This window comes from Nothobranchius furzeri, chromosome 15, assembly GCF_043380555.1.
Source record: "Nothobranchius furzeri strain GRZ-AD chromosome 15, NfurGRZ-RIMD1, whole genome shotgun sequence".
NCBI lineage: Eukaryota > Metazoa > Chordata > Actinopteri > Cyprinodontiformes > Nothobranchiidae > Nothobranchius > Nothobranchius furzeri.
The window spans coordinates 39,889,726-39,911,397 of record NC_091755.1 but is presented as its reverse complement, the minus strand read 5'-3'; the positions used below and the strand labels follow the sequence as shown (position 1 = coordinate 39,911,397).

The 21,672-nt window shown below is 42.7% G+C and overlaps 1 protein-coding gene and 1 long non-coding RNA gene across 3 annotated transcripts; one reads left to right on the top strand and one right to left on the bottom strand.

Moving 5' to 3' along the window:
* Positions 1-1,203: 1,203 nt before the first annotated feature.
* On the top strand, positions 1,204-2,474 carry LOC129164716 (uncharacterized). The gene is made up of 3 exons (XR_008564219.2): positions 1,204-1,330; positions 2,234-2,297; positions 2,384-2,474. It is a non-coding gene; the product is annotated as an uncharacterized lncRNA (long non-coding RNA).
* A 2,325-nt stretch (positions 2,475-4,799) lies between these two features.
* On the bottom strand, positions 4,800-7,215 carry LOC139063400 (spectrin alpha chain, non-erythrocytic 1-like). Of its 2 annotated transcripts, none has more exons than XM_070545218.1 (7): positions 7,059-7,215; positions 5,878-6,000; positions 5,590-5,807; positions 5,401-5,505; positions 5,212-5,316; positions 5,104-5,136; positions 4,800-5,031 (listed from the first exon to the last, which is right to left on the bottom strand). In XM_070545218.1, the coding sequence occupies exons 2-4, from the start codon at positions 5,885-5,887 to the stop codon at positions 5,470-5,472; spliced, it is 264 nt and encodes an 87-aa protein (XP_070401319.1). In that variant the 5' UTR covers positions 5,888-6,000; positions 7,059-7,215; the 3' UTR covers positions 4,800-5,031; positions 5,104-5,136; positions 5,212-5,316; positions 5,401-5,469. The 2 variants fall into 2 exon arrangements, with proteins under 2 accessions (XP_070401319.1, XP_070401318.1); XM_070545217.1 differs by having other exon boundaries at positions 5,401-5,477.
* Positions 7,216-21,672: the final 14,457 nt, after the last annotated feature.

The following is a 21,672-nucleotide window of genomic DNA, read 5'->3' as shown; positions in this document are numbered from 1 at the left end:
TATCCACACAAAGCTAAAAACATAACATTTAAGAATCTGGAGTAACAGTGTACAGTAAGGACAAAATTACAACACTAAAATACTGTGAAAATAATAGAAAAAGCGTTCTGCGGTTTAAGATATGTGCAACTGAGCACTATTTAAAAAAAAACTATGGAGGGGACAAAAATGGAGGGAAGGAGGGAATATAGCATCGAGATACAGCTTCATCTCTTGCTGTCACAATCCTCTTCTACGGTTAAAAAAAGCAGGCTGCTTGCAAAGCTATCGCACGGGTGCTACGGGGAAATAGTTTACAACACAGACTGATTTTTTTCATTGCTGTACAAGAGACCACTGCTCATTTACTTTTAATAAGTGGACGTTTAAGTTTGACTTGGTGGCGCTGAGCTCCCGCTTTTATTTTTTTCTCAGAACGTCACGTTTAAAAAATTATGATGGAGGGGACAAAAATGGAGGGAATAAGTCTGTAGAAGTCTAATAAAAAAGTATCTAAAGTAATGCTAACCTTTAATAATGAGATAGCGCTGCTCATTTCATTAAATAAACGGACTTTAGTCGCACACAAAGTTAATAACACAGCTAACTCATGCAATGACTTAGCATATTAGCTTGCTACGTGACCAACATTATTCACCATGTCCGTCTTAAAAACATTTAAAACATTTAAGCAACTTTTATGGCAGCTACTTACATTTAGCTCAGTGGTGCAGAACCAGTGACTGTCAAGTGCAGATGCAGAACAGAAGCGCGACCTCCAAGTTAATGCACCTCCAACCCTTGCTCTTCTTCTCGGTCTGCTGAGAAGCTTCGAGAGAGCTAACCATAGACTGTACATATAACTGAGCAAATGCTACAAAATAAAAGCACTTCCTATGCGTGTAATTTCACAATAATTCCTAATTTCATGTTATTTAGGACAGACCATAGACTGTACATATACTGGACAAACGGATTCCATTGGCTTCAATAACACGTTTGTTGTCTATAATGGGAGGTGGCCACCACCGCCATTTTGACCGTGTCACAGGTTCCGTCCAGCCCAGACAATTCCATAAAAGGGAAGAGAGGAGGCGCTGAGGGTGTGGCTGTAAGGCTGGGCTCGAGTGACGACACCCAGGCGAACTAGCTACGAGCTAACCTGAAGCTAACCCTGGCTAACCCAAAGCTAAAGCGGAGGTGGGAGCCGAGCTAACGGATGTAGCCACCTAGCTTCAACCCAACCGGAGCTAACTGGAACACCCATCGACCTGAACCTTACACGGAGTTTAGGTGGAGGTTTTCTGCGCCTGTTCGTGAGAAGTACCTGTATTAAAAAAGTTTTAAATCGGTAAGTTTATAATTTATTTCCGTAATGAAAACATTTTGCTTTGAGCAAGTTTTCAGTACAGTTTTTTTCGGCGCTATCACTCCTGAGTCGCACCAGCCATTAAATGTATCATGAATAAGAGAAAATATATTTAAGTCGTATTTTGGGGGGACATTTTATTATCTTTCTTACAAAATCTGAGACCAAGCGTTTCACATAGCAACACAAGCACCGGTAACCATAACAGAATGAACAACAACCAGCAGAGGAGAGGATGGCGGTGTTTCAAACCCTCCCGGCCGGCGAGGACAGCTCATTCCTGGGCTGGAGCCGGCCCTCAGCACCCCGCCACAGGCTCTAACAGATGCTGGCGGTGTTTGAAACCCTCCCAGCGGGACAGGGGAACTCATTCTTGTGTGGGTCGGAGTCGGCCCGCAGCAGCGCGGTGTAGCCTACATATTTTGTTATATAAGTCGCTCCGGAGTATAAGTAGCAGGACCTGCCAGAAAATGTAAAAAAGTGCGAGTTATAGTCCGGAAAATATTGCAGTTATTAGTATTCGAGCTAAATTAGCAGCGTAAATACATTTCATATATTTCCAAAATGTTATACTTGTTTGTATCTTGTACAGCCAACTAGTCTTTATTCTGGACTCAGTACAATTTACCAAAAGTAAAGAGACATTCTACAGATGAAGTAAGCACAAGATAACTTACTGGAAGACACGGAATTATCATCAGAACCAGAACAAGAGAGCCTGATAACAGTCGTGAAAATAACAGTTAAAAAGTATGTATGTATAATAGAAATAAAAATATATTAGAATTAGTGTAACTCACTGTGATCCAAACAATAAATCAGCCATAGCTGATTAGTAAATATGACATGAGGTCTGGGAGTTTTTAATTTTCATTTTTTTCTTAGATCTGTTTAAATGTCACCATGGCAGCCTGTGTGTCTCCAACATCAGCTACACAAAGCATCAAGTGTAAGTTCCACATACCTGTCTCACCACTTCATGTATGGTTTTGTACTTTAAACAATTATGACAAACCTGTTATTTTTTCTCCATAGCCATTTGGATCATTGGAGACAGCTGAGTGAGGCGTGGTGCCCAGAGAGCTGCAGAGACAACCTTGGCCTCCCTGACGTCTGTGTCTCCTGGTTCGGTTGGGGTGGACCATCGACATACATACATGTGCTGACACTTTGCGCCCTGTTTTATAAAATGTGTTAAAAATAAATGTTTTTGCTCAATTACTGGAATTTCTTTGGTTAAGACAAAAGTGAGGAATAATCATTTACAAGTTATTTGTACAACAGGCCCATTTTAAATCCCAACAGTTTCTTAGCAGACAATAGAAGTGTGTTCTTAACTAACTTTACTTGGTTTAAAAATCTTACTAAAATAGTGCCGTATTGCAAAACCCAATCATACTTGTTATGTAAACATTAGCTTTGTAGATATTTTTTACAGATATATATTTGTGTGCAACAAATCCAAACTTAGTTTGTCATTCTTTATTGAAAAACAACAAAATACAGTTATACAGAAGTGTGGGAAAATGATAATGTGAAAGTATTGCTATTTAAATGTAATCCTATTTATCTTTAAAAAGAAAAACTCTAAAAATGTCCTGTACAGCATCATGACAGAAGAATGGTGGTCTGTCTGTCAGAATGTGCTGAACAGATTTGCTCTTTGAGGAGGAGTGTCGTGTTTGGAGGAAGGTACTTAACCCAAGACATGCAGAATACAACACTGACCAAAAACTGATGGAAAAAATGATTTATTTATAAGGAGGAACTTAAGGTGCACAGATAAGTCTGTGGTTGGAACTGCAACAACAGCTCAGCATCTGGAGGAGGGAGAACACAGGTGAGCTTAGGTTCTGGTTTCAAAATCCATTGTAGGCAGGCAGAGGTGTTCAGCAGACTTACTGTGGTGGGTGTACGTGCTGGCTGGAGGAGAGAGAGGTAGAGAGGAAGCGCAGGAGAGGGAGCAGAGGTGGAGAGAAGCGGGGCGTCCTGGTGGATGGGGCACTGGGTGAGATGAGAGGTGGGTTATGGAGGGTGGTGATAAGGTCCGTGTGTTGAATATCCAAATCCTGGAGTAGAGGTCAGTATCCAATGAGGTCGACAGGAATCCTGAAGAATGGTAAATCCAATATAAGAGCAAAAACACTACGAAATAACATTAATCCTAGGAACACTAGAGGTAACACGAGTGGCTGGTTACTACCAAAACTGAGGCAATCTTCTGGCGTCAAATTTTGTCCTCCATGCACCTTAAATAGGAAAGCACCCCGCTGATCGCTGATCAGGAACGGCTGGGGTGGAGTCACCAGAACCATGAAGAACGTGTCTCCAGAGACAACTCGGGTCCTGGTACCGATCAGGAATGCGGACCTTATCACCCAGAGCTGCCAGGTCACGCTCAAAGCCTTCATGTTCACGCTGCAGAGCCTGAACGCTGGCCAGGTGGTGGCCGTAGTTGTCTGTGTTCAGGGCCTGGTTCTTCTCCTCGATCCACTCTTTGGTCTCATCAGCGTCTCTGAGAAGACATCAGAACTCCGTCTGAGTGTGGGTCCAAACTCTACTGACCCGTAAGCGGCGCATAAGTGTGCGGGGTACCTGTGGAAGCGCTACACCTCATGGGCGCTGCCCAGCATGTTGCAGCGAGCGCCAGCGGTTGTTCAGCTCCTGGAGAGAAACCAAACCCAGTGAGATGAAGGTGGACGCCAGCGGGCTGGACGCCGGACGAGGAAACCTGGAGACAGATCGCTCAGACAGGAAGGGAAGAGCTTCCTCTTACCTTGATGGAATTAAAGTTAGCCGTCGTCTGAACGCCCAACCGTACGGTCTGAGGTCAAAGGTCACAGGAAACACACCAGTCAGCAGTCATACAGATGCATAAAGATAACTGTAGCCATGGCAACCAGCTGACATGTCCCCACTTTCACCAGCACCTGGTGCCTGCCGGGTCACCTGAATTCCTGTGTGATTTCAGCACGGTCGGCCGTGACTGCGGCCATCAGAGGTGACCTCTGATCAGCTGAATGAACTCACCTTCTAGGGTGACGCCGTGTTACCCCGGGTTTCCACGGGAGCCGTCAGCAGCACGTTACTGCAGCAGCACGTCTTGCTCGCGTAAGCTGCTGCTCGGCCCTTCCCACGAGACGCGAAGCAGCAGGGGAGCAGCTGTCACCGACAGAGCACGAAGTCACACGAGTGACTTCGTCAGTAAACACAACAACAAGCAGGAGAAAACTACAACATGGTTTGTGTTTTATGTTCTGTCCGTTTTATAATCGCCAATACGGACCTGAAAAACAAAGGAGACCGCTAGCTAGGTGATAACTTCTCACGGGGCCGCTCAGTTAGTAACCTTTTTTTAAAAGTAAAGCAACCGGAAGGCAGTACGTTCTTTATTCTGAAAATCTCGGTAGCTTCTCTCAATTTCCGCGTCCGATTTCCTGTCTTTCCTTCCCCAAAAATGTCGAACTTGACCCGTTTCAGAGGCGTCGCGCGTAGAAAATAGAACCGGCGCGTAAAGGCCGCGACATGCTGCTCCTGAGACGTGGCCGACTCGCGCTGCTGACGGCTCCGGTGGAAAAGGTTCTGTTGACCACAGCGGTTCCTATCAGCAGCTATGACGTGCTGCTGCAGTAACGTGCTGCCGACGACTCCTGTGGAAAGCCGGGGTTAGAGTCGGCTTCATCCTGTAAACAAACAAATGAGTGGTAACAAAAACACCACGTCTGGTTCTGGTGGAGGCGGAGGACAACACGCACCTTTCCAGGAGCAGAACCCAGATGTTCTTGTTGCTACAAACAGAGACGAGCAGAGTTAACAAACCAGGAAGTGAGAGGGACCAGCTGCTGCAGACAGGTGACGCTCACCTGAGCCTGAACCATAGGAGCCTCCTCAGCCATCAGACCTTCTGACTCCAGTTCAGATGCCACCTTGTTGATGTCCCTCAGGCGGGACTCGTTGGCCTTCAGGTCCTGCAGGACAAAAGCACCTGCTGATTATCACCTGAGCTGATCTGACAGCTGCTGCTGGAAGACGGAGAGGAGGAAAAGTCCGACCTTCTGGAAGTCGTCAAACTTCTTCTGCAAGACCTCGACCTGCTCCAGGTCCGACCCGTCTCTCCATCCTCATTCAGCTAAAGACGCGAGTTCAAGTAAAACAACCTAAAGTCACACAAACACAAAGCAGGTGTGGAGATGTTCGCTCTGAGCTGGAGGTCGTTCCTCGGCTGTGAAGGGCACACGAACCTTGTTGGTGCTGTTGAGCAGCGTGAGGATGTCGCCCTTCTTCATGGTGACCTCTCCAGGACTCTTCTCCTGGTAGTCGTACAGAGCCAGAACCAGCTCCTTCCCGGTCTCATCGTCAGTTGGAGCCACTTGTTGCTGTCGGGTTAACAGGTCTGGTGTTAGAACGTGGTGGATAAGAATGTTCTGACGGGCCGAGGGTTCTGAACCAGCGAAGTGACCTGGACCCAAACAAAGTGAGCCAGAACCTGCAGACACCTCAGAAACATGTCAGGACCAGACCTGCTCTACCTTCCTCCATTATGGTCTCTCCTTTCTGGGTGACAGCCTTGATGCGAGGTTCATGACCTGTGATCTCAGCCTGCAGAGCCTGGTGCTTCTTCAGCAGGTTCTGGACACCAATCAGGTCCTTCCCTGAGGACACATGTTAGAGTTCAGCATTATGCAGTAGACAGACCAGTTTAACCCAGGGGTTTCTTTCTTCTACTATCTGCTCTTTAACTGTATTATTTCCTGCTATTTCAGCTGTTAACTTTATTTTTTCTGTAAGTGTTTTTCTCCCCAGAAGAAGCAACAATGATGCTTTGCTGAGCTGTGGTGGCCTCATGGAGGGGGCCATCGTCTAGCACACTGCTGCTAACCACTTAATCATTCTCCCTCTCCTGATAATAACATTTTACTTTCTTTGATGTTGGATGTACTACTGCTAGTTTACCCGTTTAATTATAGATTCACTAGGATAAATACAATAAAGTTTATCTCTCGCCAAATAGAATATTTACTAAGAAATCACAATGTAACGTGTGTGTGTGTGTGTGTGTGTGTGTGTGTGTAAAAGCCATGCGTAGTGTTTATTTATAAAGCATATGTTGTTGGATTTTATCCAGAATCTATACTTTGAAAATATATAGTTTAATTACAGTTTGATTTATTTGACATCTGTATAATGTTTATTATTTTGTTTTTTCCCCCTAAATACCTAACGTTTTAGTTAACATGAATATTAGTCATTCATCCCAATACATGAAGTTACACATTTTAAATTTTAATAGGGGAAGACTGCAGGAGGGAGCAGTAAAATACAGGGGGTCCCCTGCAAAAACTAACTTTACGAGTCTGATGAAAGTTGCTGGTATTCCCGCTGTCAGCCCGCAGCAGCGAGGCGCCGCATCGATCAGCCTGCCCGGCCTGACCGCTGGGGATTACCGGATGAAAGAATAGAGCACAGAAGTGTCCCCCCAAGCGGCGCGCCCCGTCATATTTCAACCCATTTTTATCTTAAATGCACTGGGTTTTACCCTATTACCCATTTAAATATGCCCTATTAATTATTTTACCGTATTTTACATTTAAATTTCATGGTTAAACAGTACATGCTACATGTTAAACTGATAGTTAGCTAGCTACTTCGGTAAACTCAGCTAGTTTAAAGGCAGCAGTGACATAAAATACAAATACAGATTTTAACTTACCGAAAAAAATGAAGTGGAGACTCCTTGGACGCTCTATTAGTGCAATTAATACCACAGCAAGTCATTTTGTCCAACAATTGCACCAATATTATCCAAAACAGAATTCACAAGCACAGAGACTCAAAATCCCGACACAGTTTCCAGGAGAGACCGAGGCTGTACTGAGGCCTTTCCACGGAGCTAGCTCTGTGGTCACGTGGGTCTGAGGCGGCGGTCACGTGTGTCGGATGCTCATTAATTATACAGAATTTTAGGCTTTCAATACACTTAAACAGAAGAGTGAGAAAAAAATTCACCCCCCTCAGAGTTGTCATGAGTATAAACTAGATAATTTAGACAAAAAACCATTTTTTGAACCAGGCTGTAAACATGTTTATTTCTGCTGTGAAAATGGCATTTTTAACATGGGAGTCAATGAGGATTTGCTCGCTTCTGGTACCAGCCCCCAGCGGATGAGGGTGGAACTGCAATTTTTCTTACTTCCGGGTTGGGACCATTTTCTGAGCGGCATTGTGGGGGCTTGGGACAGACAGACAGAGTAGTTATTTCAAAATAAGGCAAAGTTTCAAGCAAGGATAAACTTAATATGGAGGAAGTGATTATGTTAAACAGAAAGGACATGTCAAAAAGGAATGATTTCAAAATATATAAAGCTTTAAAACAGGATTTGATTGTTAAGAATATAGATATTAAAGAAAAATGGGAAGTGGAAGTGAACATAATGATAACAGATGAGGAATGGGAGGAAACACTTGAAGCAGGCCATAAACTAACTAATAGTCCATCTTGGAGGGAATTTGAATGGAAGGTGAAGATGCATGCTTTAAAACTCCACTTATCATGTCTAAATAGTAATGTTTCAAATTTATGTTGGAGAAAATGCGGGCTAGTGGGAGACTTTTCACATACACTTTTGGACTGCCCTAAATTCATACCATTCTGGGAAGGTGTTAGGGAGAAATTGAAAGAACCTTGAAGGTGAAATTACAATTTAAGTTAAAATGGTTGATACTGGGAATGCTGTACCAAAAATCATACACACATAATGGAGACATACGTATTCAGAATTCTGCTTATGACTGCCAAGAAGTGTATTACAGTTTTATGGCTGGACACAGAACCCCCAAGGGTGGCACAGTGGAGAGACAGACTTAGACAGGTCTACAAAATGGAACAAATTAATGCAAGACTATGACTGGGACTAGGGAAATTTGAAAAAATTTGGGAACCAATAAAACAAATGTTAGAAAGATAGTACTCTCATGTGAAAATTATTATTATTAATTTTTATTTTTTTTTATTTATGTATTTTTGTCTTTTGGGTGAGTTATTTAGCTAGATCAAAGTAAAATGTAGAATGTAGTAGAGAGCAGATAAGATGAATACAGAGAAAGCTTGTCAGAACTATATGTACTGATTGGTGATTTGGTTAAGTTGGATAGATCTTATGGCCACAAGGAAATTCGAACTTTGTTCAGGGAAACACTGCCCTGGAGAAGGGAAGAAGAAACTCAAATGCATCTCCATGTAAATGTTGTTGTTCTAATTCAAAAATAAAAAGTTCCAAATATATATATATATATAAGTATATATATAAGTATATATGTATATATATATAATTATATATATATATATATATATATATATATATATATATATATATATATATATATTATATATATATACATATATACTTACATATTATATATAAGTATATATATATCATATATATATATATATATATATATATATATATATATATATATATATATATATATATATATACACATATATACTTACATATTATATATAAGTATATATATTATATATATATATATACTTATATATATAATATATATATATATATTATATATATATACATATATACTTACATATTATATATAAGTATATATTATATATATATATATATATACTTAGATATATGTTATATTATATAAGTATATATATATATATATATATATATATATATATATATATATATATATATATTAAGTATACTCATACATTACTTGGTGAAATATACTTCTGATAGAGTCAAGTACAAGTATAGTCTAAATGTAAGTAAACTTTAATGTAAGTATGTATTAAAGTATACTTAGTAGTATTTAAAAAATGTACTCGGATAACTATACTTCTAATAAGTACATTGAAAGTAAACTTGGAAGTATACTGTATTCATTTTTAGTATACTTCAAGTATACTTCAGTGTACTTCTTTTTGGTAAGGGCAGTTTAGAGTCACTGTTGCAGAATTACCGACTGACACAAAAACAACCCGAATTTTCTCTGAGCCTGACAGTCATGTGGACCGTTTTGTCGGCCAGGGCTTTGAGATATGTTCCGATTCGCCGCTGATTCCAACCTTACATCCCGTTCCACATTTTGTGAACTTGACAAATCAGCCCGAAGGCAGTGCAGGCTGATATTAGCTAAATGGAGTGAACCACGTCTCTCAAACTTTGCATTTAGGAAGGGAATTGTCTTTAGACGATGTTAAAACTTTTATTTAGCTTACTCACCTCAGACTGTAGCCCGTCATGGTGGGGGAGCAGAGTCGGTGGGCTGTCGCGGAAGAGCCACGGTGGGCACAGCCTCCCTCTTGGAACGAAGACGTGCAGAATCGCGGGTAAAATGCTGGTTGCAAACTACAGCACCAGGCGGGAGCTGAATCTTTTCCAGACACGCAACCACTGGCGCCTAATTTCTAAGTCCAGCGGAAAGGAGTGCAACCCGACAGAGCTCCGCAACCATACTACACTACACCATCTCACCATGCTAACACGATATGGAGCACTAAACCCGAACTACTTTCCTAATTACACTAACAGCCAAACAGTAACTAAACTACAATATCCAACAGCCAAGCTAACACTAAATAAGTATGTATAACACTAAAAGCTATGCTAAAGACTAGGATATGCTAATGCTATATGCTAATGCTGAACTACGGCTAGCCTCCTACACTCTCATGCAAATCCAACTCCCAACTCGCCACAAGGCGTGGCCGAGACTCGCGATGCTTTTATAACGTTGACACAGAGCTGCTACGTAGTACTCTACTGGTTTACGTAGTATCTTACTCTTTAGCCATTGGCTAAAATTTATTCAAAATGAGTCAAATTCTATGTTTTAAGCTGAAGGTGGAGCTATACTGTGGTATTTAGGCAGAATTTTTAATTTTTTAAGAAAATGCACCAAAATGCTAAAATAATGAATACACACATTTAAAACACTATTAGACACTCATTTATACAGTTCATCAGCAAAAAAAAGTTAATTTAGACGTTACTTGCTCTTTAAACACTGTGATTTAGAAAGTTCTCCTGCTTAGAAATAATGGAGGGGTCTGGAATTCACATTGTAGGTGCATTCCCATTGTGAGAGACAAGCATTAAAAAGTCAGAAAATTACATTGTATAATTTTTTCATAATTTTTTTGTATTGCATTGCTGCATATAAGTATATGAACACCTGATAAAATCAGTCTTAATGCTTGGTACAGAAGCCTTTGTTTGCAATTATTCAAGCTGTCTTTAGCGTGACCTTCTTCACCACCCTCTCTCTATTCTACTTATTCCACCTTTCCCGTGATTCAGAATCAGAATCAGAGAATCAGAGAGAATTTTATTGCCAGCGCTCCAGCGAACCAGAGCATAGGAACTTGACTTCACAGAACAGCCTGACCAAGGTTACACACACACATATAGACAGGACAGATACAGGCAGACCACGAGAGCAGCCATAACGGCGCTCATTTCAGTTAGATGAAGAGGGGATTACATGAGGAGAGTTGGGGGAGGGAAAAAAAGGCAAACCAGAGTTACTCCTGGCAGGGAGTAGCTCTACTATGCAAAATAACACCTGAACATATAAGCACGAACGTCACAGTGCACAAGATGAGACCCGATTGGGGGGGAGGGGGGGCTGGGATCCTGGTTCCTCAGCGGGAGCAGCCCGTATGGCGCTCAGCTAACTGTAGCCACAGGTGGGTGGGAGGTCATGGGAAAGGACGCAGAGCACATTGAGTTCCTGCATTTTGATGACCTCGCTAGGCAGAGACCACAATCTGAAGGCGGGGAGGGGGGGTCGGGTTTTCACAGCATCTGTCTGCATTCCATCCATCGTGGGGGTTGTAGCATGCAGCTCCAAGGCTGCTTTGGCGTCAGATTGGATAACAAGACTTTGTTTGGGTCAGGCAGAGATAATTTTCCTCTCTGCCTTAAAGTCTGTATTGATCGATCAAGTCCTCCGGTGAAGCCTATTCAGGTATTAAACATCTCCACACCGTCCAGTGACCCTCTCCGAGATGACATCCATTTTGCGCACTAATACCGGCAACGCAGCAAGGACATTGTCCAGCTTACGGTTCACCTCGAGTAACGTCCCAGTCTGTGAGGCATCCGCCCGGGCGGTGCTTGCCATGGGTGCGGGTCACACTCCAATCGCTCCCGACTTCCCAAATTTCCAGAAAACCAGATATCCTCCCACTCCAATCAGAAGAAATCCAGTGATCATCAGGCCAAATATCCACATATCTTCGACGTCCTCAATGGACAGCTGAGAGAGACAAACGATCCTCCAGACCTTCCAGTAATCGAGCGCATATCCCGCTGCGTGTGTCCCTTGAGGGCAGGTGGGAGCCCCCTCCTCCGTTCTCATCGTGGAAAAGATCTTATCAATCGCGTTGAATGACCAATTAATTAAATCCATTTCTAAAAAATAGGGATTTCCAGAAGAAATGCAGAGAAGCGCTCTGTAGGCAGATGGGACAAAGAGCCTTGGGAAAAAAGATAAGGGAGCAAAAAGGGAAGCGTCTGTTCTCTGCGAGTGCCACTGATTTTCCTCTGTCCTATTTATTTTCTCTCCACCTTTCCTTAGATTATTTTTATCATTTTTTTTCTCACAGTTTAAACATATTTTTATTCATTTTTTAAAATCTTTTTCATACTTTAATGGTTTTTTTTTGTTTGTTTGTGAAGCGCCTCGTGATTTTCTTCCTGAGAGGCAATATATAAAAGATAATTTTCTTTCTTTATTTCTTTTCAGTGACAGAGGCCAAAGGTTTCCTGTAGTCCTTGACCAGGTTTGCTCACACTGCATCAGGGATGTTGGCCCACTCCTCCACACAGATCTCCTCTAGATCTGTCAGGTTTCAGGGCTGTCACTGAGCAACATGATGTTTTAGCTTCCTCCAAAGAGTATCTATTAGAAGTAGGTCAGGAGACGGCCTTGGCCACCCCAGAACCTTGATGTACTTCTTACGGAGCCCCTCCTTAGCTATTCTGGCTGTGTGCTTACGCTCCTTGTCATGAAGACCCAGCCACGACCCATCCTCAATGCTCTGACTGAGGGAGGGAGGTTGTTGTTCAAAATTTTAATACAGTGCAGTCGTCCAGTCCCCTTGGCAGAAAAGCATGGTTTCCACCCATGCTTCACAGTGGAGATGTTCTTACTCATCCTTCTTTTTACTCCAAACACGGTGAGTGGAGTTTAGACCAAAAAGTTCTGTTTTGGTCTCATCTGACCACTTGGCCTTCTTCCATGCCTCCTGTGGATCACCCAGATGGTCACTGACAAACTTCAGACGGGCCATGACATGTGATGACTCGAGCAGGGAACTCTTCCATGTGATGCGTGACTCTAAACCATGACAGTGTAGTGTTCCACTCTCAGTGATGTGGTCCCAGCTCTCTTCATGTCACTGACACTTTTAAAAAACAATTGAAGACCTTTTTTTAAAGCTGCTTTTATCTAATTTTTTAACTCCAATTAGTAATATTCTTTCATTTGTTTTATGGTATTTTGTAATTTTATGACTTAATTTTTCAGATTTTAATCTATTTCTTTTTAAGATCATTATGATTGAATGACTTTATTTTGTTTTGATCTATGTGAAGCACTTAGTGATTTTTTTTTGTCTGTGATGAGTGCCATACAAATTAAATACACTTTCTAACAATTACTCCAACAGCTAATCTATTTTCACCAAGCTGCTTGATGATTTCACCTTAGCCCTTTCCAGCCTTGTAAAGGTCCACGATTTTATGTCTGGTGTCTTTTGGCAGCTCTTTGGTTTTGCCCTTGGTAGTAGGTGGAGTCTCACTAACTGTGCGGTGGACAGGTGTCTTTAACAAGCTCAGACAGGTGCTACTGGTTTAGATTAATCCGTGGAGTAAAGGTGGACTTTTTAAGGTGGGGTAGCAGGTCTTTGAGTGCCAGAATTCTGGCTGATTACAGGTGTTCAAATACAAAAAAGTTCTTTCACATTGGGAAAACACCTGCAGAGTGAATTTCAGACCCCTCCATGATTTCAGTTTCGGTTCAAATACTTATGCTCCTCTCTGTAACAATAACAACTTTCTAAGACCTAGCTTAATTTGATCTAATTTAAATGTAAGCCAGGTAAATAAATCATATTGGTGGTAAACTACAGTACATAACATGTACTATTAAGAGCTGATAACAGGAATTTATTCCTCAAGAACAAGAAGGATCGGACTTAGTACGTAGTAGTATTAGTATTATGTGATTGCCAGTCAGACAATGGAGTTTTGTGTTAGGTTTGTCACCTTGCGAAAAGATTCCTGAGAATTCCAGCCTTGTGCAACCATAGTTGATGCAAAACGAAGAATGTAAATGGTAAATGGCCTGTATTTGATATAGCGCCTCCTAGAGTCCTGGAACCCCTCAAGGCGCTTTACAACACAATCAATCATTCACCCATTCACACACACACATTCACACACTGGTGAGCTACGATGTAGCCACAGCTGCCCTGGGGCGCACTGACAGAGGCGAGGCTGCCGAGCACTGGCGCCACCGGTCCCCCTGACCACCACCAGCAGGCAGCGTGGGTTAAGCGTCTTGCCCAAGGACACAACGACAGTGACAGACTGAGCGGGGCTAGAACCTGCCATCTTCCGAGTACGGGGCGAGCTCTTAACTCCTGTGCCACCGTCACCCCAAGAAGATAAAAGAAAAGTGGTGAGTGGCTGTTCATAGCGGGGATGGTGTGCTGCTGACCTCCACTTGGGACATTGTAGATCAGTGGACGGAGTACTTCAAAGACCTCCTCAATCCCACCAGTATGTCTTCTAGTGGGGAAGCGGAGTCCGTGGCTTTTGGGTTGGGCTCTTGAATCTCCTGAGCTGAGGTCACTGAGATGGTCAAAAAGCTCCTCGGTGGAAGGGCCCTGAGATGGGATAAGAATCACATGAATTTTCCTCTGCCTCTGCAATATTGCTTGGACATTGGGGGCAGTTCCACCGGATTGGCAGACAGGAGTGTGGGTTCCCCTATTTAAAAATGGGTGTGTTCCAGCTGCAGGGATCACACTCCTGAGTCTCCATGGTAAGGTCCACTCAGGGGTTCTGAGGGAAGGGTTCTAGGCACAGTCATGGTGCTCTAACTGTATTTTAAATCATGAAGCTATCACTGCCTCCATTTTTTCCACCAAAAGACTCTAAATGTTGACAACTAACATGTCTGTTGTCCAGCAACACACTTTTGATTTGAGTCATTCTTGAGTCACCATGCCAGTGAGGAACTGTCCTTCTCCCGCTATTCGCTTCTGGGCTTCACTGGAGACAGCTGACAAGACAAAAGCAACTCATCTTCATTTTAGCAACCGCATTACCATTAATGTGCTTTTTTCGTGCATAATGCAACTCATCTCCCTCAAGAACACGGTCAAAGTAAAAGTACAATATCCAGAGAGATGGGCTTGTCATTCATGGTTATCATCAAGTCTTCGAGGAGGAGCTGACTGGATGAGGATGGGACCGGCTTTCACCAAAAACTCAGCAGATATGGCTGAAATAAATACTTGCACTTAATCAATGTAACAAAAACAGATTAAATAAACAACCAACATGATGTCATTAAGTCCAAATTATAGGTCAAACTAAAACACACATGACCAGTTAGTTATTTTGATTTACATCCACTTAACTTCTGTTTTTGAATTTCACTTCTTGTACATTTCAGTAAACTCTTTGTAACTGTTGGTCTATATTCTTTGATTATTTCTTGTTTTTTGTTTTTCTCCCTCAGTTCTCATTAAATATGTTCTCAAACAGTTATGAGTAACCAGTAATCAGTCCTCGATATACTGTATATTCAGTGGCAAGTTTATCGTGTTATAAGGTACATCTGCTTGTCAAGATAATTATCTAATTATCTAACTATATGACAGCAACACAAAGCATTCGTTCATCTAAATCTGCTGAAGTGCAAACTGAGAATCAGAATGGACAAAAAAGAGGTTTAAGAGGCTTTGAACAGTTGGTGGCTGGCTGGTCTTATCTACTGATGTTTCAACCCACAGCCATCTCTATAGGATTCACAAAGAATGGTAAGAAAAAGAGCCCATTTGTGTTTTATTTCATAACCCTTACAAGAATCAATTAGAAAATTGGTGAAGAATCAGATCAATAGATGATATTGATAATTGAATTGATTTTACTAATTTGTTATCAATTCCCATCCCTACGATCACGTGAGGGTGTGTCACCTGGGATTTCTGCTCGTCAGTGCTGAACTGGATTTCAGTACAAGGAATTTAATTATTATTGGTCATAAATATTTTTACATGGTAACTACAGCAGCATTATGTTTGATTTTGGAGAAGAAAATGGTAATATAACTCAAGAAAAGTCTCAGCCAGGGCGAGGACAACTCAGATGTTGCGTGAGGTCAAATGCTAGCTAGAGGCTCTAGCTGTGATTCTGGTGTTAGCCAGCAAAAAGGATATGATCTTGGAGAAAGTTTGACCCAGTTATTGGATCCACTGAAGGACTGAAGACCAGCTAAGAACTGCATGGCACAGAGAATATTAACTCTGCCTGCCCCCAAACAACTCTGTTCTGAATCTGGCGCCCTTGCAGCCTTGAGGCAGCGGAGAAGCTATGAAACCTACCCCACCTGCCTTTGGAACTGGCCTGGCAAGGACACCTTACCTAATGAGTCAGTATGCTCTACGCACCCGGATCTCCCTACCACCTCTGAACAAAAGGGATTGAGAACGTGCACTGAGGCTGCGGGCACTCCCTGGAGCACGGAGGTCCTCAGCCCCTACCTCTTGGAGAACCATACCTGTGACTGTCAATTTATGTGCTTATCAAGGTTTTTCCTGAATCTCCAATGCTGCCCCCAGAGCAGAGGGACATGTATATTCTTTGGGGTTTTTTTTTCATACCCCTCTCCTCATCTTGTTGGTTTTTCTCTCCATCCTGTTCCTGCAGATGTCATGTTCTGCCCCTGCCTTCCTGACTGTGTCCCTCTCCTGCCTCATTAGTCCCTATTGGTTTCACCTGCCCCTTGTTAGCCTGCCCTTGTGCTCCTCATTTTCCCCAGTGTATTTATACCTCCCGTCTCGTTATGTCCTTTGTCAGATCATTATTGTTTGTCGTGTTGTTCCTGCCGTATCCTGCTATTAAATCCATTTTTCTTTCATCCGTGCCTGCTCTTCTGCCTCCTGGAACCCTCCACCACACACGGTCCACCATCTCCACCCTCACATCATGACAGCAGATGGGAGCGCCGTAAAGGTGCCTGCCCAAAGTTCAGCCTGCTTCTGTTACGGGTTGTTCTGAAACTGTCATCTCGTAACGGGATGCTAGTTCAATGACAATTAAAGCTTCTTGATTATTTTGATAATGCAAACTATAAATTATGACACTTTAGCATTAGTAGCATTGAGGATGATAGCTCCTGCAAAGACTTAAATCTTTAGAGCACAGCATTGCAAACACTAAACCTCAGTATGCATCACGATGAATGGCTGTTGGTGCTTTTATTTTAATTATGATTAGATCTTCTACCTATCCATGCCATAATTACAAATGTGTGGCGATGCATCTGTACTCTACTGTGAAGGAAATCAAAGGATTTACATCTCTCAGGTGATCTGGCACCTTTTCTAACAATTTCCTCTGGCAGGATGATTGTCACAACCTTGATGTTTACTCAAGAAAATCAGATCTTTTTACAGATAGCTACTGTGGAAGAAATGCTTGTTTGTCTGAGACAAACTGATACACTGGTGGTTATATTCGGAGTCTACGGCTCACCCACAAGCACTCCTCTTACACATGATGTACTTAAAAAACCAAACAGTTTAGGCAGGAAATTATAATGATTGTTGTCAAGCTGACACACTGGATCTGATTATGATGCACTTTTATTGTCTAGCACTGGAGGGGGTGTACTTACTCTTATTTACTTGGCTACCAAAGGCTGATCCTGCTCATGAATCATGTGTAGCTCCCATCTTCATCGTCTACCTGAAGCACGTAGTGGCCTGATCTCCAAAGATGCTTACTGATTCAAGATGATTGCTGCCTCCAGACACACCAAGGAGAGGATTAGGAGGAATTAACATATTTTCAAAAAACACAGATATGATTGTTATTTCTATTCATTCACTGCACCTTATGATTTAGATAAATACAACTGACACCATCTTAAGATTTGAAATAATTTTAAGGCTGAACTTACAAAACAAGATATAACCAAGGTCTCATTTTTGGACCTTGACTTAAAATCACAATCTACATTAACAAAGGTTTGCTCCTGAAAATAGTAATAAAAGTTTCAAGTTTCAAGTTTATTTATAAAGCGCCAAATCACGACAAGAGTCGCCTCAAGGCACTTCACATAATAAACATTCCAATACAGGTCAGTTCATTAAGCCAATCAGAAATAATGTTTCCTATATAAGGAACCCAGCAAATTGCATCAAGTCACTGACTAGTGTCAGTCTTTACAGCAATCCTCATACTAAGCAAGCATTTAGCGACAGTGGAGAGGAAAACTCCCTTTTAACAGGAAGAAACCTCCAGAGAATCCTGGCTCAGTATAAGCAGCCATCCTCCACGACTCACTGGGGATGGAGAAGACAGAGCAGACACACACACACACACACACACACACACACACACACACACACACACACACACACACACACACACACACACACACACACACACACACACACACACACACACACACACACACACACACACACACACACACACACACACACACACACACACACACACACACACACACACACACACACACACACACACACACACACACACAAAGCAACTTAACCCTCTGATGCATGAATTACTTAAGAACAGCGCCACTTTCACGTTCAGTATTCCTCAGTCATGTGCAGTGATGCTTTTCATTATTTTTAATGTTACTGGACTTTTTATTTTATTGATCTTTTTTTAATCTGTTCTATGAAAACATGAATACAATGATCAAAAACAGGTGGATGTGAGCACATCCATGGGGAATATTTGAAAAAACTTATGTCTCACTCTCAGGGGCTCTTCAGCATCAAATTAATTTAGAATATGAGGAAGAAGAACCGGTGATCTGAGGCACTCTGAGGATTTCATTTATTAAACAAGGAAACACCGACGCGTTGCCGGCGGCAGCGGGGGAGTCACCGCCACGGCGGTGCCGCCCTCCCGATGTGTCGGACAAATTTGAAATTTTGCTACACCCACACCTAACGTTTCTTCTGATATGAAAATATTATATTCATATTGTATGCGTACTTAAAATTTGAATCGAAGTTCATAAAAAGGCTGCAATCATACTCGAAAAAACGGTAAAAAATAAATCTTACATTCTTCATCATCACAGTGAGACTCAACAGGTGTAGAAGACAGTCCCGCCCCCGTGGTGGCCACAGGTGCCTGTCGTGGCTGCAGATATTGTCTCAGTACATCTGGACACGACGATTCAAAAGTAAAATTAATTGGTTAAAGTTGTGAGATACTGTATTGTGAATGTAAACAGCTAGCGAGGGTCTGTCCATGGACCATGTGTGGCAGGAGAGGCAGTTAGCAATAATTGTAACGCAAAAAGTTCCTATGCCAAATTTATAAAGTCTACATACCTCTGCTTTGGGCCCGTTTTTATTCTTCCTCCTTCCTTCGCTTTGGGAATGCTGATCCCGATGGCTTAGGTGTTCTTTTCATCGTAAAATACCAAAAGTTTAAATGCGACGACAACAGGATGTCCTTCTACAGTGCCAGCCACGCACGTGATCTACGGCACCCATAACGCTCAAATGCGTCGGAGCGGTGGCCCAAGCGGGAGCTTGTCATGCAGCCAGATCATTAGAATTTAAATATTGATGTTTTAATTTCATGTCGTTTCCAAGGGGAATTTTGAGTATGTAGAGAGTGCATTTCATATTACAAACATAAATTTAACAAACTTTTATTTTTATTTTATTTTGCGCCCTATCCATCAGATGGCGCCCCAGGCTGCCGCCTGTGTCGCCTGTCAGCAAAGCCGCCCCCCCCCCCCCCCCACACACACACACACACACACACACACAACAGATGCATCAAGTAATGTTTCTATGGTTACATTACATAAAAATGTACAAAAATGATGTTTAATGCTCCCTGAACTACTCTTTCATTTTCTGAGCCTGATGAATTCTGGCATTGTCTTCTTGGAAAATGCCCGCGCCATCAGGGAAGAGGGAATAATCTGTTCATTCAGTATATTCAGGTACTCAGCTGACCTCATTCTTGGAGCACATCCTGTTTCTGAACTAGACTGCAGCAACCCCAGATTATAACACTGCCCCCACAGGATTGTACAGTAGGCACTAAGTGTGATGGGTGCATCACTTCATCCACCTCTCTTCTTACCTGATGCACCATCACTCTGGAACAGTTCTTGACCCAGTTTTAGTCGTTTCTGTAATCTCCTGAGATGTTTTCTCTGCTTGATGCGCGCCAATGATCTGACCCTTCTCACACAGACTAACATCTTTTCCACAACCACCAGATGTGTGTTTCCACATGGTTGTTTTAGAAATGAGAAGCAACTCACTTCACCAGTTGGGGGCAAAAAACTAGTTGCCAGGTGAAAGATGATTGCCTATGCAGTGATTATCCAATAGGAGGCGTGTACATAATTGCTTAGTTAAATCTAGGTGGTGACTTTGTTTTGGCCGAGCAGTGTATAAGTGTTGGTTGCCGTAATCATAACTACAGAACAGTGCTAGTCCAAGCTACAGTAAAAATCCACTACAATGAGCCACTGCTAATGCTAGCTTCAGCCACTGCTAATGCTAGCCTCAGCTACAGCTAATGGTGGTCTGATCCTTGGCTACAGACGCCAGCTCTCGGTGATGTCACTTCTCTGGTGGGGGAATAGCCAGAGTTGCTGTGGAAGGTTGAGAGGTTCCAGCTAGATAAAGTGGGTACTCATCTCAGTACGTGGCAGTAGCTCTGGAACCAGTTCCCTTGTGAGAGGTTGGACACTCTGGAGTTACCTACTCAGATGTGCCGGGCAGAGTTGGGCATTCTTGTTGCCCCCATCTTGATGCCGGTATGTTAGAGTTTAGATGGGGAGGATCCCAGTCAGACATGGCAGGCCCAAACGTACTGTGAGGGTTTGTTGAAACATTCAGCAGATTCTCCTGTCAGAAGGTGCTGCTGACAGATGAAGTGCGCACCCCTCGGGGGGCCCTGTGGCGGATGACCAAAAGGATGAGATCACAGACACAAACGGACAAAATGAGTTTTCTCTGTAGGGTGTCTGAGCTCTCCCTTAGAGTTAGGGTAAGAAGCTTGGCCATCCAGAGGGGCTCGGAGTAGATTCACAGCTCCTACACATTGAAAGGAGCCCATTGAGGTGGCTCAGTCATCTGATTAGGATGTCTCATGGACACCTAGATGGTGAGGTTTTCAGAGCACATGCATAGCCATGAGGACATCTACTGGATGACTCGGGATATAATGGAGGGACTACATTGCTCGTTTGATCTGGGAAGGGTTAGGGTTAGGATTCCCCTGAGCCCAAGTAGCTGGAAAGAGTGGAGGCTGGCCCTCTCTTCTTAGGCTGCTGGCCCTGCAACCCAACCCCAGATAAGCAGAGGACAATGGATGGGCCGACGACTGGATGGATGAATGAATGGATGAATGGACAGATGGATGGCCGGATGAATGGATTACCCAAAATGGGCTCCTCCACCACCATGCAAATCTGGGACCCTACAGTATAATGCAAATCTGTTATTTGGATTTCTTGGCATATTCCATGTGAATGTCACAGCATTACACCAAGTGGACCATGTGTGGTATGTTGTTTGGGATAAAGTCTTATTACATCAGGCTGCCATGGTCCAGAATTGGTTCCATGAGCACCCTTAATTTGACGTCTTGTACCTACCTCCATACTCCCCTTTCTTCAATCTGATAGACGAGTTTTTTTCAGCATGGTGGTGGAAGGTATATGACCTGTGGCCCTATGACCGTATGCCCCTCATTCAGGCAATGGAGCAGGCCTGTGATCAGATCAATGCTGCTTCTGTGCGGGGGTGGATTCGTCACACGAGGCAATTCTTCCATCGGTGCCTTGCCATTGAATACATAGCCTGTGATGTGGGTGAGATAGCCTGATCCAGCCAGATGGAGAGATGATGTTTACTTACAGTTTTCATGCAGCTTTAACAGTACTTTGTCTTCATGCAGTGATTTTGATTTGTCTACAGATTTTTTGTTTCATTGATTTTATTGTTTGTTGGTTACTCTAACTCATTATGGTAACTA